A 21,389-nucleotide genomic window follows, 5' to 3' on the forward strand; every position below is an offset into this window, starting at 1 on the left:
TTGTGTCTACCAGACAGACAAGAATCTGTGTAATTCAGCAAACAGCAAGAGGGATGAGAAACAACTCCTAACTTGCTCAAGCACACCCTCCCATCTACAGACTTACGGTTGTTCTCAGCAGAACCACTTCACAGTCTTTAAGCGTAGTCTTTTTGCACGTTGCTTTCACACGCCACTGAGGCATCCAGTAGAGGAGGAGGAGGAGGAAGCCACCAGAACAGATCACTCCTACAGTAACTAGCACCAGCTTCCAATGACATAATTCATAACCATAGATCTCCTGCACGGAAACAGAGAAACAAACACCAATGACCCCCTTAATGACTCTGGCTTAGGAAACTGACATTAATTTTTCATCAAATGCAATACTTAAAGGGAAATACATCTGAAATTTATTTTCTTCCTTTTACTTTTCTGGAGGAGGAAAAGATTTTGTAAAAAATGATGGGGAAGTAACAGAAAGGACTGTTTAGCGCAGTGAGAAATACAAAGGTCAGTTAAAGCCTCAAAAAGGCAGCACGTACACATGGTTCAAAACATTTCACTACAGAACCTATCTACTTTGCTGGACTGGTCCATGAAGACTTAGGCTGTAACAACCTGCCTTAAGTCTCATCACAACTATGATCAGCATAAAGCACAAGCCAACCAAGCACTTAAGAAAAAAAGCAAGTATTTGTTTTTAGTCAGGTGTCAGTTTTACCAGATAAGCATTTGATAAGCTAACACACAGTTTCAAATTACTGGTGCTAACATATTTTCATACTGTTTTCTAAACACCTGTACTAATACTTGTAAAATACTACTACTAAGTAAAGGAACCTGGTTATTTTGTCTGCTATTCAACAAGAAATGCTATTGTGAAACATTAGAGACTACAAGCAGCACTCTCAAGATTCTGCACCTTGCACCAGCTGGAAAAATCTTTGCAATAAAAAACCCACAAAGTATTAAGTGTGCCTTAGTCAAAGGCATGTACCAACTTAACCTGATGAGAGCTGGGAACAGAACACAATTCAGTGGCTTCCCAGATGCAGTGCTACATTCCTGAGTTTCACATTACATCATATTGTATTTCCTGCTGCAAAATGGCAATGACGTTTCCCATTGAGTCCCACTGGCACTGTTCACATTAACACCAACTTTTTGCACAATTCTGGGGATTTTCATTAAGCATTAATACTGCCTTTACTAAGAAAAGGTTTTTCAAGAGGTTTATTTTGTAGACTTCCCAGCTTACAAAAAAACAGACCAAACCCATTCTGCTACCCCTACAACGCTGGAGCCAATACTCACTCCTTAACATGAGAAACAAAGAGCTGAAGAATAGAAGGAAATACTAGTGCCTCTTTTGAAGAAAAAAAAAAGTATAAAAAAGCAATCCCCTTCAAAAAGGACTTATTTTAATGATGAGGCCACATGCAGTGCAGTTTGACTTTTTGTTGTAAGCTGCATTTTGCCTACTCTCCATGTCTAAGGTGGTCTGATGAAGAGCAGCTTTTCCTAGCAGCGTGCTTAAAGAAAGAACAAGGAATTCAACATGCAGAACTCCACCATTAAAGAAAAATCCCAAGTATTTTCTGCAGTCTGTAAAGAAGACTTGGAAAGTAAAGATCAGCTGACACTACTTCTGTCAAATCTAGCTGCTGACTCCTCCTGGATGAACAGTAAGAGATATCTTTGCTTTAGTCAGAAGCAAAGTTTAAATGCTACCAAACACCCACAAAGATGCTCTCCTTGTTTCAGGAAGTGGAATCTTAACTACATAAACATGAATATGCAAGAGTAAGCAGAGCCAAATTTGAGGTAATTAAATAAACTGTTTTAATCAACACGAAAAAAGCTTCAGGGATTGGAGAAAAGAAAAAATAACCTTGTTCCACTTCCATTTGCCTTTAAAATATTGTTAAATATCAGCTTTGCTATCTGATTGCTGACCTCAACCAAGCACCTCTGCCAAGGCTTTCAGCAAAAAACATTACCTATCTACATTACAAAAAACATTACCAAGACTACATCTCATAATTACAGAAAGAATGAAAAAGTGTAACTTTATAAAAATCTTGTTTTAAATTGAGAGAGGGCACTTCCTGATGGAATATGCCCCATATATAGACCAAAATTATAGAAACACATTTCTTTCACAGTATAAAAACAGAATGCACAATTAATTACCATCTCCTCCTCCTCTGCCTTATTGACAAATTTCTTTTCTTCCTTCTCCATGTTTAGTATGATATGGAACTTCTCAACGTGAGATATGGAAGACCTTTAAAACAAAGTAATAAAAACTTGAAGCAACATAACTGATAAGTATTAAGTTGTCTAGAGGCTTGTTTTAACTTTAAGTGCACACACATGAAACACAATGACAATATATTAACATAGATCTTGAATTTCCACTGCAGTAGTTTCCTGTAGCAATTTACCTTGATCCACCTTGGTTACTCTCTACATGCAGCATACCACATTTTTTGTACATTCTACAAACTTTATGAAAGAAACATAATTTAAAACTGTGAAAAAAAAAAAAGAAAAAAGCTTAGAAGTAAGTAGAGATTACACACTCTTATCATTATATGCTGTAATGGCTTCAACCAGATGCTTTCAGAAGCTAGGCTATTTTCCTGAAGGAAAGGCATTGTAGCCCTGGGATGTGCACTTCTCAACTAAGCAGGAAAAATTCATGTGTTAAAACAAACAAACAAGAAAACAAACAAACAAAAAAAAAGACAGAAAAGAAGGATAACATTAAAAAAATCACAGTCTTCACGTTCCCAGTCTAATGTTTCTAAATTAAGTCATGCTTAATGGTTAGTTAAGTTTTATCTTCTTTACGGTTCTTTCACTGCTATTTCGTGCAGCTCTACCTAGTGGAGGTGTCCCTACCCACAGCAGGGGCACTGGAATTAGGGCACCTTCAAGGCCCTCTTCAACCCAAGCCATTCTATGATTCTCTAACTTATATTAACACATTTGCCTCTTACAGTAAATTCATTGTAATTGCAAATCTTTGGGGTGCTCTAAGGACAGATTAGAAACGTAAGTTACACGACCACAAAAAAGCAAGAGAATGCCACGATGCCTATGTGATAAACACAATTCAATAGATTCCTATTCCTGTAGAGAAGAACTACAGACATAAGGGTATCACCACTTACTATGAGGCTAACCAGAACCTTCAGCATCATGAAGAAAATAAGAAGTACCAAGTCCAAAAGCTAAATTTTGGAAATTAAAACTGCATCAAACTTTCATTTCACTTCCTGTACAAGTTAACTATATATGATTTATAATTCATCAGCCCCTATCTTTTTTCACAGGACCACTTACCACCTAAAGATACCAAATAGCTACTGCTTACCTGTCACAGCATGGATTAGATATCATTCTCTGTGTCGTCATTAACCTTGTTTTCATTTACTGCACATACATCCATCTCTCTGAAGACAGCACTTATTACCATAGCATGTAAGTAGTCCTAAGAATTCACTCTCATAGCATAGCTAATATAAAGGTTATTGAAACTGTCATTTTTCATATAAAAACTGGTTCAAAAAACCCCAAAAAGTCACAGTTAAAGCCATCCACTTAACCTCACCTCAGCTAGTCAATGAAGACTAGGAGGCAACTACTGAAAATACTTACATTCAGTAGCATAATGACAGAAGCACAATTGTTAATGAGTTCCTTGCTATCATTAAGCCTTCATCACTTGTACAAATCACATCACCAGACTGCAAGCCAGCTCCTCTCAAATCCACCTCCTGGACTGAGACAGTTTCATCCACCAACATCAACTTCAAAAGCCCTTTCCAATCCACTCCCCCAGTTTATCAGCGTATCCTTGCACAGCTCCTGCAAGCTACTGTCACCTCTCCAGCTAAGCCAACAAGTGACGCAGGAATCCAACAACCTTCTTTTTTTTTGCCGTTCAAATCCAGGGCTCCTCAGAAATCTATTCTCACCTCTGAGAAAGGTTCTAGTGGAAGAAATGCACACTCAGTGCTAAGGACAACACACCACACACAGCTCTGTCACAGATGAGAAATGCAGCACTTCAGGAATTCAGTGCTCGATCAAGCTTTGATTTTGCTCTGTATCAAAGGAAGCTCACTGCTTACCAGCAGTCCCCCTTGACTCAAACACCAGCTCACAACTGTTGTACTGTTAAGCTAAAATTTTCTATTATGGTCCAATACTGAACTCTACCTTTCTCACTGCAGATTTATTTGGAATTAAAGCTATAAGATATGCACAGTTGATACTTCCTTAACTGTTAGGTATGCCATGCAAGTTCTAAAACACTTTCTTTTTTTTTATTAAACTGACACTTTTATTCACTAAGCAGCTTTTAATCAGGGAAGAAATGCCCAAGGAAACCAAATAACTGAAGACTGTCCTAAGTTACAGGAGCACACAAAGCCCTAACGCTGCATTCAACAGTGAAGAAAATGTTGCACCTTTTCCTGAGGTACTACACTGATAACTATTAGTTGACCTTTGCTGACTGAGCAAGCAGAATGCCAGGCACTTCTACCAGAATGTTTATAAGCAATAAACATTTGTAGCAAAAATGTAAAGATGGTAAAGGTGAATTTGTGGCACATGTATTGAGAAAAATGATGTTAAAGAACTACAGTAAGTTTCAATCAGTACACTTGAAGGTATAAGGCCTACAAGCTTATCTGAAGTCCCCTTTCTGATAGGTGGCATAATTAATAAAATTAATAAAAATTAATAAAAATCAATCAGTTCAAATGTCACCTTTCAAGTTTGCTTTGCAAGGAAAGAAGTAGAAAGACCTTCCCAGTGTTCTCCACACACTTGTCCTAATTCATAATCCTTAAAAAACTAACTCAGCTCTAGCATATGTCATTGCTATCAGTTTATTCTTCCAGGTTTTTTCCGTTTCAACTGGAAAATTCACAATAGCAAGAGAAAAACATCCAGGGCTATAAAGACTGCAGATACAAAAACAGAAGCCTGAGACCTCCTGCAGTCGCTGGGAAACTTAAAATAAGCTTTGCGGATAAAAATAAAACTTAGTGACAACTCAAGCCTGAGGTACAATGCATACACACATACGAAAACACTAAGTTTTTACACACACATTTACAGTCTGTGATCATTCATCAACTTAAAATTCACCAGTAACTGAGCTTACATACTTGTTTCTTACATATCCCCTATTGTACTGTTTCCAGAGATCTGTACGAAACCCCAAGACAAAGGAAAGTTTCCCTTACCACCAGGCAGTCCAGCAGCCGTCCCCTGCACTTGCATTTGCCATCATGAGTTACGAGGCCGTTCTTAATAACTGCGACCCTATCTAGAAGGGAAGTCCTGACAAATGAACTATTTTGTCTAAAATCTAAAAAAAGTCTCCAAGGGCTTTTCAAACTGTTATCAAAAGATTAACATATCAAAGAAAATTTGGCACTGCTTGGATTGTGCTTTTTTTTTCCCCCTCTGCTGTGCATGAACAATTGCAATCCTGTAATTGGGCTCACGGAGAGGCAGTACTTCCAGGCATCAGCCTGCCAGTACAGCTCATTCTATTCAAACCACAATTGCCTCACAAGGATCCTACAGGCAGTTTCAGGTCTGTGCATGAGCCCTGATACTATCTGCATAGCTGAAAGCATATGTGCTTCTGACCAAACAGTTCCTTGTATTTACAGCTGTCCCGAGTAAAGACTACAAAATTCAATTTAAGCTGAAAAACACGGACAAAGAATGCAGTTAAAAATACATACACGTTTCTCACCTTAAACGTTTCGCAGTTTATCACAGTGATGACAAAGTGATTGCACATACCATGCTAGAAGAGCTTTAGGAATCAAGCTCTAGAAAGCTGAATCAGGTAACCTGAACACTGCAGAAATCACTAATGATGCTGTACAACGATCAAGCAGCACTTGCCTTGGGAAGATGCCAAAGGGCAAACCCAGCCATCCAGCACAGCAGGCAGGAAAAGCCACAGACACAAGCATGAAAAAGGCCAAATTTAAGAAACACATGTGCAGAGATGAGCACACATTATCTTCCTCATCTGCCTGCATAATCTTCACTGAATAAGCCTAGCACCCATATTGCTACAAGATGAGAATTAGAACAAAAAAAAAAAACCTCCTGAACAACCAACCCATCTAGAAAAACACGATGATAAAGTTCAAACACGAATCATTTCAGTAAAACTTAACCTGGTGTCTTAATAAGCAACCCATCAAGTTTTCCTGAGGCCAAAAGGATCCATTATGGTATCCTCAGGGGCACTGAAAGACTAAACATTCCTTTCCAGAACTTCGTAACAACAAATACAACCTCCATTAGGAGATCATTTTCAAGTCCATAGCTGTGAAGCAAGCTTCCAAATAGCTTTATGTCAGTACAGGTCTTTCAGATCTCTAACTTTAAAAAGTTTCTTGAACAGTCCTTAACTGTAGGCAGCACCTGGTGAGAGCAGACATTCAGCTCTACCCTGACTAGCTGTCAAAGCACAGAAAAACCCTGTGTTGTTCTGAAAATAGGAAGCCAAAGGCTCAGAAATTAAGAGTATCTGCACTTTATGGACATTCTTCCAAATCCTTTATCAAGAGAAGGAATCACCCTACCAACACGGCAGACCTTACAAAGGCAGTATTCATTACCAAGCATTATTCTTGCTCCAGCAGCATGCCATTTGCACACATTTACAGTAGTTACCAAAACAGCTCTTTGTGCACTGTGGCAAAGGCTTTCAGCACTGCATCTGATGGACCTACAAGTGGTAGCAACTGCCTTACATACCCAAGACACCAGCTGATGCTCCATCTCTGCCATACTGGCAGCTATGAAATCAAAACTGAAGAGCTCCTCAAACTAGAATAGCAAAAACAGGCCAGAATAGGCAATTCTCTGAGAACACATTCAATTCCAAATACATGCAACTTCTTCAGAAAGATGAAAAAACCTGGGCTGTGGCTGACCATTAGCAGCAGAGAATGGCAGTAAGTTTTCCAAACCAGAAGTGCATTCTTTCAGCCTTCCACTGAAGTCAGCAATTTCAAAATTTGAATCTGATAGTACTCATATGTATACTTCTTATGCAGCTACTTGCAGTAAAAACAATCAAAATGTTTTTTCAAAATTATTCCAGGAAGATTATGAACTTTCACAACAGTCCACAAAAATATTTCTTCACTGGAGAAAAAAGCTGGTTCTCATCCCAAGGTCCCCTTTGCCATCCTGCTCCAGAGACTGCCAGGTCTACACACCACTTGGCAGCACTCCCCACACACAGCTGCATTCAGCAAGCTGTTGTTTCCAACGTGCGCATAATATTTAACCTGATGTCAGAATTGCTAGAAGTAGAGGAAAGAAGTTCTAGGGATAATTTAAAAGGCCATGCTCGAGAAAAAAAACACACTTATAAATGGGCCCAAAAAATAGAAGGAAAAGTCTTATCAGCTATTACTGCTGGAGCCTGCAGCTCCTGCCAATGCCCATTGCCAGTAAGTTCCTCCAACAATATCCAAAAAGCTGAGTCTGAAACACTCAATTCATTCAGTTCATTCAAAATGTACTGTACAAATAAATAAATGGACAAGTACACCAGTTTAAAAGGTAAAGTCAAACAAAGTCAAATGATTTAGGAGCACACTACTCAAACTGCAACGCATAGCATACTGCACACTAAAATAACTGAATAAAGAAAGCTTAAAGAGAACATCTCAAGCCCTCAAGGGCTAAACCCAAGCTTCAGCTCAGTGTCTTGGAGAACAGTCCCATACTTACATTCCAGTCCCTCTCCTTTAAGTAAGAGGTGCTATTTTAATGTATAGGAAAATAAAGTACTATTTCCTAAAATTTCTCCACTGGCTGCTTTTGGAAAGACTGACATAACCTGCAAGCCCTGAAAATGAATGAATAAAGGACAACTTTTTTTTTTTTTTTCAACAGACCTGGAATTACAAATGCTCAGAGTTGTTTCTAAAGGCTATAAAACTGCCTAGCTAAAATCCATATTATACCTCCTTGCCTCTAAACCCTACATTTCACCAGAACGCATCCATCCTTCACTCAAGGCATCTCCTCCAAGGAAAATTTCCAGAGCTCCTTTCTACAGCTTCTCAGACTCTAAGGAACTTGCGAACACAGATGTACCCACAGTAGGCACTCTTGCATCTCTGATGTGCACCATGATTGTCCTACCAACAGTGACAGCTTCCACTCAGTTTCCACCATATTCTGCTCCCAGAGGGATCCACATCTGAGCAGCAGTACAAGGCTAAAGGCTTCTCAAACCAGCTGGCAAGAACAACAGCACGCACAAAATCCTGTCTTTGCCTGCCCCTGGAACACAAAGCCATGTCACTCAATACCATTTCAAAACTGAAACAGATCACATACTTTATACCTGTTATACAACTTGCTCAAATCCTGGGGATATGGCATTTTATGACCATAGAAAACAAAGCTTACAACATTCTAACTTCAACATATACTATCACATCTTAAAGTAATAGCAAAAGCTTTACAAATAAATTTAACATTTATTGTAAATTTGGAACCCAAATTATAGAAACAAAAGCAGCTGTTTAGAAAGGCACCTTCAATCTGAGGAACGCACCTCAGATGAAGGGAAGCTCCTGCCATTTACAGATCTTCCTAGCTTGTGGTTGCACCTGTAAATATGGAATTAACCACATCATGTATAATCAACAGTTGGGTAAAATGTTAGCTCTAAGAACTATGGAATACCAAAAATCCTCCAGCTATATTTTGAAGTAAGACTATAATTTGTACCACAAACAAAGCTTAACACTTTAGTCAACTAACCCAGCTCTAACAATAAGAATGACATAATAGTTTCATGAATACATGGAAATTTTACAAGTACACGAGCTAAATTTTAACAAAGCCCTCCACTCAATACCTATTTTATCACTTCCCATCTTGGGTTTTCTGTTATAATGCAAGCTTTTGTTTCTGTGTTTAGGCTTAAGGAAGACCATTGTATCCAACAATCACCAAACCAAAACTGTATTTACATTTGTAGAGTGTATTCTTTGTAAAGTATACTTTCTGCAGGCTGTAATAGCAATTGCAATGTTTACAGTAAAATACATGCTACTTTAAGGAAAGATAATTCTACAAGTAACAATAAACTCAGTATAATAATACATCATAAAAACAAAGTGCCACAGCCAATACCATACTGAAAACTTACTCTCAAACTGGTCGGTCATATAAAGGACAATAAAGGACATATAAAGTCAAGCACTTCATTTCATCTTTGTGCAATCTCACTCATCTTACTTCAAGCAGCAGCTACTCCAAATAACGAAAATTTTCATCTCATAAATCAAGCATCAAAAGTCAGCGTTCTCCAGAGCTTGCTCCCACTCACAGACACAAAGAAATGTAATTTTTCCTTGTTTTCTTTTTAAATTACAGGATCTTTTACCTGGTTGCCAAATGGGAAAGAGAGTCTGTGTCACAGTTCAGAAATCCAATAGAACATACACTTATTTTAGATACTTACTGTTTCCTTCCTATTTTGGAAGATTACACTGGATGTTAAGATTATAATTCAGAGATTTTTGACAACAGAGACAAAAAAAATGTTTTATTTATTCTTGAAAAAGAAAGCTAAAAGCATTTAAAATACTTTGGGTAAGGCATGGTGCCACTACACACAGTGTTAGCCTTCAATAGCTGGGCACTGAAGCTGCTCCCAAAAAGACTCTCCACTTTCAACAGGCATGAACTTGCCAGTCCTCCTATTTGGTTGTACAACCAAGACTAGTGTGGCTAGATAACAGAGATGGCAATGATGCCCTATCTGAGCACCAAGAGAACCACAAGCCCCAGAGGAGAACTAGGAGCCCAAAGACCCCAGTCCAGCAACAATGGGTCCTTTCAAGGAAGCATTTCCCCTCAGGGGCTGTGCCAAGAGCCCAGCCTTTCCTGTGTGGCTGCCGCCTTATTGTGCCGCGTGGAGTATCTGCTTCCTGGGATATATTTGCTTTTGTGGTATGGATCCTCAGTAAAAGGAGGCAATGACTTTTTTTCCGCTTCCTCTGAATTCTTGGAAAATATTTTTGAGGTTAACATCAGAGCATTTGAATAAAATTACACGGAGATCACCAAGTGAAACCAGATCTATTACAAGGGTTGAACTCGCTGCTAGAAGTTTGGACATTTAAACCTTGTCTCTTTAAAGGTGCATCTAGCTGGCATAGTCACGATGATGGCATATTTAGAGAACCAGCCATATTCATTATTATCAAGCAAACTGCTTTGGTGCCTTTATTTTCTCCTTCATCATAACATAGCCCAGTACTACCTGTTGTTCTCTGTTGATCATTCTGAATGAGACAGAGCTGTTGTTCTTCATACTGTTCTAAAGCCACAATGTAAAAGTTACTTTCTTTTGAAGTACAGCTATGCAACTGCTAAATGCAGTCTTCCAAATTAATAAAAAACAACAAATCGCACTTACTTCTAAAATTATTTTTACATAAAAATATATCCATACAAGTACACTAAATTTCAGCACTTAAACCTGTACTATCTGACATTTACTGAAATCACAATTCGTCTAAGAAAAGTCATTGACACAAAGCATTAGGCTTGCACCACATTCACTTCAGCTGAAATGCTTCAGCAGAAAGAGCTCTTCTTCTATGCAACAGTAATACATTCACCACATTGCTGGAAGTGTAAGTATCATATAACAATGTTACACATTGAAGTTAAAAGGTGTATCAAAACATAATTCAAGATGTCAAGCAGAAAACTTGCTTGTCTTGTTTGAATTCTAATAACTAAAACAATAAACAACAAAAAACTGCAAACAAGTTTCATTCAGAGGCTAAATTGCTGTGGATCAGTGTTTTCTCATCCACACCAGTTTATATAACCTGACATTTTAGTTCCTGAAAATGATTAATTTACTCTCAAAACTACCGTATGAGGTAAGATGAGAAAACGGGGAAGTTATACTTTCTGCCCATGAGCTTAAGTTTGACAAAAGCAAGAAGAGAACAGGAGTTCAGGACTGTAACTTAGAACTTGAATCTCAGGCCAACATTAATCTAGCTACTATGATGTCCCAGGCATTCAGAAGAGTCCTAATAACCCAGAAGAGCTTTAGCTATTTAGTGAACAGCCATCCCCTCAAACAAGAACTGCTATAATCAGTGAAATTAACTGAATTCACAAAAAGCTATTACAGTACGTTTTGCAGCTGTCCTTAAATAGCACGGTCTAAATGATACCTGTGTACCTCTTAGGAACAGTAGGAAACTGCTACAGCATTAGCAGTGGGAGACATCTCCTGTAGAACGGAAACAGACTGCAAACATCTGACACTCGATCTCCCTTCAACTGCTGCAGTCTCTCAGCACTGATTCTGACAGTCAGTGAAGATCTTCTCCCACTAAGCAATAACTGCTGGCCATGACTCCATCTATACGTAACTTTCAAGCTGCACAACTATCCAAAAGTAGAAAGCCTCCTTGAACATAGTACAATAAGGATGTCAGTACTTGAGTTACCTTTCTCAGATTTCTTTTCCTTCCCAATCTATAAACATTTTTTTAAAGTTACTAGAAGATACAATGGAATCAGTCTTCTGTGTTGTAAGGAGAACAGCTTATTTTCTTTATGATAACAATTCAGGCTTGGTTTTAAGAACATTAAATGTATCACTGAGCACTCTTTCTTCCTTAAGCACTGACCTTTCTAACTGGAATATCATTGCTGCCCAGACAAATACTCAGAAGCAGCCCTGGCAGATTAACTCTGGCCCAGATGCTTTACTCAGATCTTCCCCATCAGCTTTCATTTTCCAGAAATATTATGTCAAAACAGAAGCCAGCTTTTTAAAGCACGGTAAAGACTGCCTCTATCCTCTGTAAACATTAAATGCATAAACAGATTTCACTCTAGGTGCTGTATTTAATCAGCACACGATAAGGCTTTCAAATTAAGAAATATAAACTTAGGTATCTAAAGCACAGATACAAAGAACCACACTTTGGGAATCTAGAATAGGTAAGAGGTGAGGATTTGGAATGCTAAGATGATACACCATAAAAATACCGTCACACAAATTTATCAACCAGCTGCCAAGGTGTGGCTTGCTGTCCACAATATTGAAGCATCTCCAGGGAAAACGAGCTTTAAAAAGAGATGGCAACCATTCAGCAACAAACCAACAAAAGCACTTTCACAGGCTATGCACCAACATATTCCCAGCCTGATACAGATAGCTTTTTTGAAGCTGTTGGCACACCAGCACAGTCACCTAAGTCTATGTTACAGCCAAGCGTTACTTGACTTCAGCTGGACAGTGGACCACAGCACTTAATACACCACTGCCTCCCACAGTTCTGTGCTGTATGGTAATGGGAAGCACAAGAAACTGAGGCATTCTATATTTGTCTGTTGATTCAGACACAGCCAAAACAAAGTTACTTAACACTGAAAGATGAGAAAAATACTACTGTGATCCCATTCTGCCAATGGAGTTATACAAGCGGACAACTTCCAGCAGAGGCAGCAGCCACTTAACGCATCAGATAATCACTACTGAAAGGAGCAGATGCCAAAAACTGGTAGCAAAAATGCTACCAGCATAGCAGGAATGGTTTGGGACACCAAAATTCTTCATAATGCATGCACAGAATGCAATTATGCCAACAGTCCCACGGCTGACAACAGCTCTCTCTCAGGGGAGCAGTTAGCTGGATACAAGAATGAGTGCAACGTCCAAACTCTCCCATAAAGGGCACGCAAATTTGTGGTGAAACATTACTATAGCAAAGACATTTCTACTGGAAAAGACATGGCCAGAGGCAATTCATACTGCAAATGAAAAACAACATTTGTAGGTAAAGTAACAAAACTCACCGAGGTCCGAGTACAGCTTCAGACAAAGGAGACTGCACAACAGTGCTTCTCAGAGCACTTCTGTTCACTCATAGACACTCCACCTGTCCCTGCTCCACACTGGAGCCCTCTATCCACAGACTGACCTTGCCCAAGCACCAGTTAGCTCTCGCTGCAGTACAATCATACGGGACAACCAACAGGGAGAAGCCATGCTTCACTCATTCATTGCTGGACACCCAGACTTTAAAAGCCAAACGAGTCAAAACCATTACCGCCTTTTCACATCACAGAGCTTCAATATTGCCAGTACTGAGGCTCAGTAGTTTGCCTCTGGCAATGAAACATGCCTACGATGCAGGAAAGTAATGTCAAAACCCTCTCTTGAAAGAGTACCCAACCTTTTTGTAGCCCTTGCCAAATGGAAGAACTGAAGATAGTATTAATCCAAGGAATGCACTCTGCAAGACTGCACATTTGACAGCCCTTTTATGTACCTGTTTGAATTACCAGCTGGCCTTAAAAGAACTTTTTGCTGGCTTGTCAGACCTGAATGACTGCTACAGGGACAGAAGTACCAGTTTTAGACAGCAGCCAAAGACTGCTCAATCCAAGGGAACAAACCTTTTGAATTTACTGGGCTTTTGATCAAGCCTTTAATGTTGTTTGCCATTGCCACAAAGTTGTCAGGTTCCTCTGCTTTCTATTATACAAATAGTTTTTGTATTTGAGAAGCAGAGATCAGAAAAACCATCCTTCAGCTCAAAGAAAATATTAGAGCAATTCAGAATAGGACATAAGGAAATTCATCCGTGCCTAAAATATATACAGCTCAATAAATGCTGTTAGTGAAGAAAAGTCACATAGGTGATGCAATGTAACTGCAAGGTACAACCTCTTATTGGAAGCCAACCCTTATCTACATCACTGAACTTCCAGGTCCTGCTATCTACTGCTGCTTTAAACGTATCCTCCCAAAGATAAGCTCCTGCTATTGTTGATTCTAATCGCTGTGGCAGATCCAAAGGACAGAGTTCCAACAGTAAGCATACCGTTCTTCACTGATTTGGAAGCACAGGATGACACCAAAATGCATAGAATCGAATTAATTTTTTCCACACATCCCAGTTACCGTAAAAATCAATCACTGAAAGAGAAGGAATACTCAGATCCTTTGTTTCTACAGACAATCTACTGCAGGCAATTGAAAGCAATTGTAAGAGTGCATGAAAATAATGATACATAACACAGGTTGGCTACACTGTCAATTGGACTTTCCACTTCGGAGCCTCTCTGTGCTCTCAGGCTACCTGTACTGGTACATGTACAAAAGAACACGTCCTTCAATGATCTTCAAGGCCAACAGTGGACTCTCCCAAGTATGACTAGAAGCAATTACCAGAAACTACTGAGACTTCTAGAACAGCTGAAAGCTCCTAGAAGCTCTGCTTCCCTGAAGTTACTGACACACTGCTGTCCTGTAGCACTTCCACAACTCCGACAGCACAAGGCAACGTGCCCCATTTGCAAATAGGGGCACCAAGGCCACAGTATTCCCAGACTACCTCAAGAAGCTCAGTCCTCAGACCTCTGCAAGGTCTGAACTCACTCGGTAACCCAGATGATGGAAAAAAAAGAATCTTGTGCATTTTCTCCTCCTTGTCCCTCCACAAACTACAACTAGTATCCATCAGCGTAGGACAAAAGGTACAGCAAAACAGAGCTCAGTCTTTTCCCCAAACTAAACCAACTGTACTTGCCTTTCTCAACATATGAACTTCTTCTTAATGGCCACAAATAAAAAGATATCTTAAAATACTGCTTTTGCTGTAAGAAAGTTGAAAGCACAACCAGTGCTTTCCTTAAGGAAATCTAATCCCATGTCAATCTGCCCATAATAGTAATGGAGAACAGCATTTCCTTCTTACACATCTTAAATACTTTAAACCTCTAACATTCTCCTTAACCTCATCTCTTGCCAAAACAACTTGGATTTTCTTCCATGTTTATGTAGTTGTTTCCTCGATCTCCAATCATCTGCATTTCTCTTCTCTGAACAATTTCCTAGTGGTCCAAATTCCTCGTCAACTTTGGCACTCAGATGCTGTCTGCACACTGAAACTATACCAACGATAAACCTCACGTCTCACAGACACTGCTCCAGTTTAAACATCCCAGCAAGATATTTGCCTTTTCTGAAAACAGCACGACAGTGACTCATGTTCAACTTGTGATCCAGTACACCCCCTGGTCCTTTTTCCAGCACCTAATCAGTTATTCCTCACTCCACATTTGTACAACTGCTAATTCCTGCTTAATGCAGTGCTCTGCATCTGCCTCCAGGATTTCAGCCTATTTTTCAGGTCATTTTAAACTCTCATCATGTCTTCCAACACTGCATTTAATAAGCACATTTAATCAGCCATTTGACTGGTGCTTTCATGAAAGGTCAGTACATCCAGGACAGAAACAGTCAGTATAATCTCATTTCAAAGCTGAATCATTAATTACTGTCCTCTGACCAGGATCACCTACCCAATTTTACATTTTCCAAAGTCCACTTTCCTCCAGACTTTGTGTCCCTATGAGTCCATCAAAATGTGGAAAATCTCAGTTTAAAAAGAAGAGACAACACCACTACTGCCTCACCATATCCACAAAGTCTTCTCCTCTGAAATAAAACAGTATTACACTTTTGATGCAATTAGCTCCCGCACGTATCAGTGCACGCTGCTGTTCTGCTGCTACTTATCTTCCAAGCACTTGAAAATACAATGTTTGCCTGTTTATCTCAGTTTTTTCCATCCACTGGGATTGTGAACTGTCAGACATCAAGCTTATCTTCTTCAGCTCTCTTCCATCACAACTCTCTTAAGAGATGTCCTTTATCGGTTTTCAGTACTTCGTGCACCTCTAGGAACCTTTCAGCATTTTTTGATCTTTTTAAAGCCACTCTGAGAATTTTACACTGAAGCTTACCAGGGCCAGCTGATGAAGAAATATTTTACGTCATTACACCCCAGTGCAAAATCACAAGTATTCACACAAGCCTTAAGATTAACCACCTGCATAGAACTACATTAGAGGGGACAAGCAAATTAGGTGACAAGCATTTAAATGGTCTGCCTCTTCTGCAGATACATACTTCGTCCACTGAATCAAGAACACATTTTTCAGTCTTCCTTCTCCAATTAATGGACTTTCACAGGAACCGTGTCACTTCTGTGCCCCCTTGCCAGTTGCTACTTCATTTGCATTTTGACCACAGAGGCCCTGCCAATCTCACGCACAGGGCTCCACGCAGACAGTGCTGAACTTCCTTGCTTAAGTCACAAAAGAGACAGTGCTTCAAATTTTTGCATGGACCACATTCATCAAAACCAGGCAACAACAACAAACCACCTCTCCTTTGTTATTTAAGGCTGCCTTTCAGCTACCAAACCAGTGAAGTTTGCTGTGCTATTTCACTGAGGAATAAGGGTGTCAGACTTGAGGCTATAATACAGCTACAGTTTACTACAAACTGAGCTTTTGTTCTTTGCTTAGCAGATTATTTAACAAAGGAAATAGCTTTTTTTAATGAATGAAAAACTATTTTTAGTATAGTATTGCATAAGAGTGAAAGGGAAACACTTCAGTATTACCATAGCTTCAAATGTTCTCTACAAGATCTAATTAAGAAATTAGGATTCTTGAATAAGAATTTGTGTTGTATGGACTCCACTACCACTCAAAACATAATCACACTGAAGCACTAATCAAACCACTGGGTTTCATTTCCTCACTGAAAAGCACCAAACAGACTAAACAACACTTTGCCTACTACACTCCATGCTGTGATAATCATCTCAAACAAAAGCACACTGAAGTACCTACTCAGTTCTCCCATGCCAATCTTTAAGCAACCCAAAGGATGAGTCCACCCAAATCAACGATGAAGTACTCACGCATTATGCCAATGCTGTTTGAATAAAGAGGAAAAGAAATCTGAAAGTTCCTCTTTCTAGTTTGCAAGATGTAAAAGTTTTACAAAAATTACTTAAAGAACATTCTTCCACTGTGTCATACAGGAATGCAATCTCTTCCTTTCATGCCAGCTATCACCAAGCTCTTAACAAAAAGACGTTTAATGAGGAATGTATTCTCCCCAGTCACTGACAAAGCTACTGGAGCGCATCTCTCAACCCAGAGCTAGAAGCACTGGCTCCTACAAGAGATCTGAGACAAATCAAAATAATCCTCTGCTGGGATTCTTCAGAAATATGCTTAGCAGTACCTGAACAAGGAAAAGTTAATGATGAACAGGCATGATGAACAGCTGGCATTTCCGTGTCATTTCCCAGTTCTTGTACAAATTTCCTCTATCACATGGGCAACCACTGCAACATGGCTTTGACAATAAAAACTCATTTCCATAGAATGCCCACGGAATAACTGGAATTTGGCTCCTTGCTGCTAAGAGCATGAGTGGTATTGACTGCCCTGTACTCCACACAGAAGACAGCCATGATGCTATAACCTCAAGGCAAATGATAGAAATTAATCTTAGGGGCCATGTCAATAGTTTTTTGTTTGTTTGTTTTTGTTTTTTAAACATTTCTTAAGGATTCCTTAGATTCATAAGGATTCATAGAAGAGTTTGCCTCATGCACTACACCTGCCACATGCTGTGCTAGCAGAAGACTGAACCACAGTTTCTCAATCTTACTCAGCTACCGTGATGGAACTTCCCTCTGTGCTACATGCCCTTCCTCCAACACTAGGCATGGCATGCAGCTGACCCAGCACAGTTTTGCTCTTCCCTCCTCTCTCTTCAGCTAGAGATGAATAAGCACCTGCCCCAGACATCAAACCCTCTTTGGGTTTTCTGAGGGGAAAAGATCAAACAAACAAAAAAATGAAAACAACAGAAATAATCACATACTCTGGAGGACAGCTAACAGAAAGAAAGACAGGATGAGAGCATGAGCTCAAGAAGTTTGAAGGACACTACTGCAAAAAACCAAGCAAGAAACCTAGAGTAATACTACTTCTAGAAGGCACTGAGGAAGTGACAGCTGCTGTCCAGCAGCTCTACTGGAGTCTGAAGAGTTGCTTGCAGTCCTTTCACTAAGCTTCTTTCTCCTCCTGACATAGAGCTTTAACCAAAATCAAAGTCAACAGGATCTCAGAGCTTTGTGGATGGAGAATGTATAAATCGAAAGGTGAAGGAACATGGACAGCCAGAACCCTACAAGGGGTTCTGAGATGAAAGGGGAACAAATAAAGATCTGGAGATGTGCACAGCTCACCATGCTAAAATCAAATGTGATACCCTATAAGCACATGAAGTTGGACAGAGTTGCTCTAAAAGACGGAGACACTCAGTTACCATGGTAATAGTAGCACTGTAGGGATCCAAGCAATGTCAAAATCAAAAGGAGTAACTTGTAATAGCAATGCACAGAGTGCAATAAAAACACTGTTTAAGAGTTTAGCCTACACACTGCTTCTTAAATCAGCAGACACTAATCTAGACTGGAGACATATCGAAATGAGATGTAAGTAGCAGCAAATTACACACTAAACAGAAAGGTGGTTCTGATGACATGCCTTCATTCGCAGGTTACCTGTAGCAATGCAAGTCTTCCTACTTTGTGTCTCGACTGCACACTGCTCCAAGCCACGGAACACTTAAGCTGGCAGAGTACAGAGGCAGAAAAGCAGCCAGGGCAAGAGTTCATTTCACAGCAGTACCAGCCTGAACAATAACCTGTGAGAAGGCATTCAGCCTGCCCTCAGTTGTGCCACACTAGACACGGTCTTCCAAATCACTTATTTCATCACAACTGAAATGTTTACCCATTTTCTGAAAGACTTCAAAAGCTGAGTTCCTTCAATGACATCAGATCTCCCTAGTTGATCGAGGCTCTCACTCTGCAATGCCCCACGCTGCCAAAAGTAAAAGTTATTCCTCACAGTTCTTCCTCAACAATGGTGTTTCACCAGGCCATCTTATCAATATGTTTCTCAGAAGTCAGGAGAGCGAGATTAGTAGCAATAAATCTTCAAACCAATTCCACAGTTCCAAAGTTTACACAGTACATGTTCATCAAACACTGTAAAGTCTTATTTGTAGCTAACTAAAAGAAAAAGCAGTTTACAGAAACAGCATGTATAGAAACTGTTGATCACGGCCTGAACCTCTGATTGACCACCTGAGCAACGAGTCAGCCATGGGAGCACAGGTGAAGGCAATTCACCTGCGCTACCAGAAGGGGTGGAGCCTGGCTGCACCTCTCCTAGATCTCATTTAAGTGTTTACTGCCACTGAGGAAGGATTTCTTTCTGGAGATCGCTTCTTGTGGAGTTTACAGCAAGACTGCAACACTGGTGAGCACTTCCATTTATTTTTATTATCTTCCCACTGTGATAATCTTATTAGGTCTAACCTCTGTATACCTACTGACTGTACACAGCAGTACCCTTAGTGCCACACCACATGCCAAGACAAAAATCTCCTCATTGTACATGCAAACAAAGGTAAATTGCAGTTACCTATGACAGCAATATGTGTGGACATAAGGTTCAGCACAACATGACTTGTAACATGCACTGTATTAAAATAACACCAAAAGGGCTCTTCATCCACAAGTTCAAGAAGTTCAGTGTTCAGCTGTGGAAACGTAGTACCTTACAACAGTCAGATTTATCTTAATAAAAAGCAGCAACTCCCCCAAATGTAGTGAAAACTGAGGGCAGAAAAATGTAGCTAACCTGTCTGAAGAGCCAGTGTGTGGACAAATCTCATACAACGGCTGAGTCACCTGCAAATTGAGGAGAAAAAAAAAAGCAGTCAAGAGGAATGAACAAGCCATGCAAAATTTGATCTTATTTGCATTAGCAAAGAAAATACTACATGGCTCTAGTGAGGGCACACAGCAAAGAAAGCATTCTGAAGAATTCTAAACCCAGAACAAAATTCTAAAACCACCACACACAAGGAGAAAGCAGGCAGCAGGTACAGCCAGCCAGGAGCAGTGACCACACAAAGCAGTCTGGATGTCAAGCAGCCCCTGCTGCTGGAGGATTTGCTATCTCAGCTGAGGGGAAACAAGAGCCTCTTGAAGTGCTGCAGGCGTGGAGCAGCCAACCACAACCCTGCAGGTACCTGGTGCTCGTGCTGCCAGCACACGGCTGCCCAGCAGTCTTCCAGAACCAGAATGGCGGATATTAAAGTTCTGCCTCTTCACCTGAAGTATTTCAAGGAAATCCTACCGTTGTAAAGAAGGGAGTTGCGCTCTCCATAGTTAACATTGCGTTGGAACTGCTCTAAGTTCCAAAGCAAAGAGATCCTCATTTCAGCTACCAACGTGACTGTGGAGGTAGCTGAAGCTGGAAGCGCTATGGCCAATTATGGAAAATACACAGCACAACAACGGGCCAGTAAACCACACCAAACTTCACCGAGCAGGAGAACACAAAGCCAACGTGTGCCTTTATCACAGCAAAGCAAGCCCCTGACATTTTCCGGAACCCGGCAATGCCGCCCAATCGATGCCACCGCTCTGAGAATCGCCCCATCACCGCTTCCAGCTCCGTCTCTCAACGCGGGTGGCAATTTCCCAGAGGCTCAAGGACGCGGCGGCGGCTGTCAGGGGCCGCAGCCCAGGCCCAGCGGACGGAATCGCTCCGCTGACAGCAGCATGGCAGCGCCACGGCCGCTCACACGCGGACGGGCCCACCTCGCGCGCCCGGCCGGGAACTTTCCCTCGACGCACGACCGCCGCAGCACCGATAAGCGAACCACAGCCGCGCGGCTCGACAGGGCACCCTGTGCTGCCCGGGGAGCCGGGCGGCAGCCGGAGCCGAACGCAGGTTCCCCCCCGGGGCGGCCGCCGCAGGAAGGCCCCACACGTGCCGCTGCCCCTCCCGCTGCAGAGGCGCGCGGCGGGCCCGTCATCGCCGGCAGCAGCCCCCGGGCTACGCTGCAACCTCAGCGCCCGCTCCTCAGCCGCACCTGTCGGCGGAGAGGCTCCTCCGCACCTGCTGGGCCGCGCCCGCCGCCACCTGCGCGGCCCCACTCACCGGCGGCGCCTCAGCTGAGCCCCATGCCGGCGGGCGGGCGCGGGACCGGCGTGGGACCGGCTTTCCCCCGCCCCACCCCCACCCCCGCCCGCTCGCCCGGCGCCGCGCGCGCGGCTGCCTCGCGAGGCGCGACCGGATCCGCCGCCAACCGGCTCCACGCGCCGGCCGCGCTGGGCGGGGGCAGGGAGGGGCACGGAAGTGACGTCGTCGCCGCCGGAAGAGAGGGGGGCGGTGTGGGCGGGGCTTCGCGGGATGGGGGGGGGGGGGGGGGGGTGTTGGGGGGGGGAAGCGGGGGTTGGAAGGGGGGGGGGGAGGGCCGCGTGCTGGGGCCGGGCAGTTCCGAGGCTGCGGCCTTTTAGGGGTGTTGGCCCCTCAGGTACTGCTGAAACCTATGGGCAGCCGGGGCCGCATCAGGGACGTTGCGGCCTGAGCCTCACTGG

The 21,389-nt window shown here is 41.7% G+C and overlaps 1 protein-coding gene across 3 annotated transcripts in view; it reads right to left on the reverse strand.

Annotated features, from left to right (window-relative positions):
* The window catches only part of ATP13A3 (ATPase 13A3), a 54,349-nt gene extending 33,348 nt beyond the window's left edge, over window positions 1–21,001 (reverse strand). Inside the window, exons 1-4 of one of the 3 annotated variants that reach the window (XM_042820562.1) lie at window positions 20,950–21,001; window positions 19,639–19,688; window positions 2,176–2,269; window positions 107–280 (exon numbers count right to left, since the gene is read on the reverse strand). In XM_042820562.1, coding sequence (XP_042676496.1) covers window positions 107–280; window positions 2,176–2,226 — 225 coding nt within the window. In that variant the 5' untranslated portion in view covers window positions 2,227–2,269; window positions 19,639–19,688; window positions 20,950–21,001. Of the gene's footprint in view, window positions 1–106; window positions 281–2,175; window positions 2,270–19,638; window positions 19,689–20,881 lie in introns of those variants that run through there. The other 2 variants (XM_042820561.1, XM_042820560.1) reach the window with 2 other exon arrangements.
* Window positions 21,002–21,389: the final 388 nt, after the last annotated feature.

Source organism: Centrocercus urophasianus, unplaced genomic scaffold (genome assembly GCF_019232065.1).
Source record: "Centrocercus urophasianus isolate 14NV4802_14NV808 unplaced genomic scaffold, USGS_Curo_1.0 seq_19, whole genome shotgun sequence".
Taxonomy (NCBI): Eukaryota; Metazoa; Chordata; class Aves; order Galliformes; family Phasianidae; genus Centrocercus; species Centrocercus urophasianus.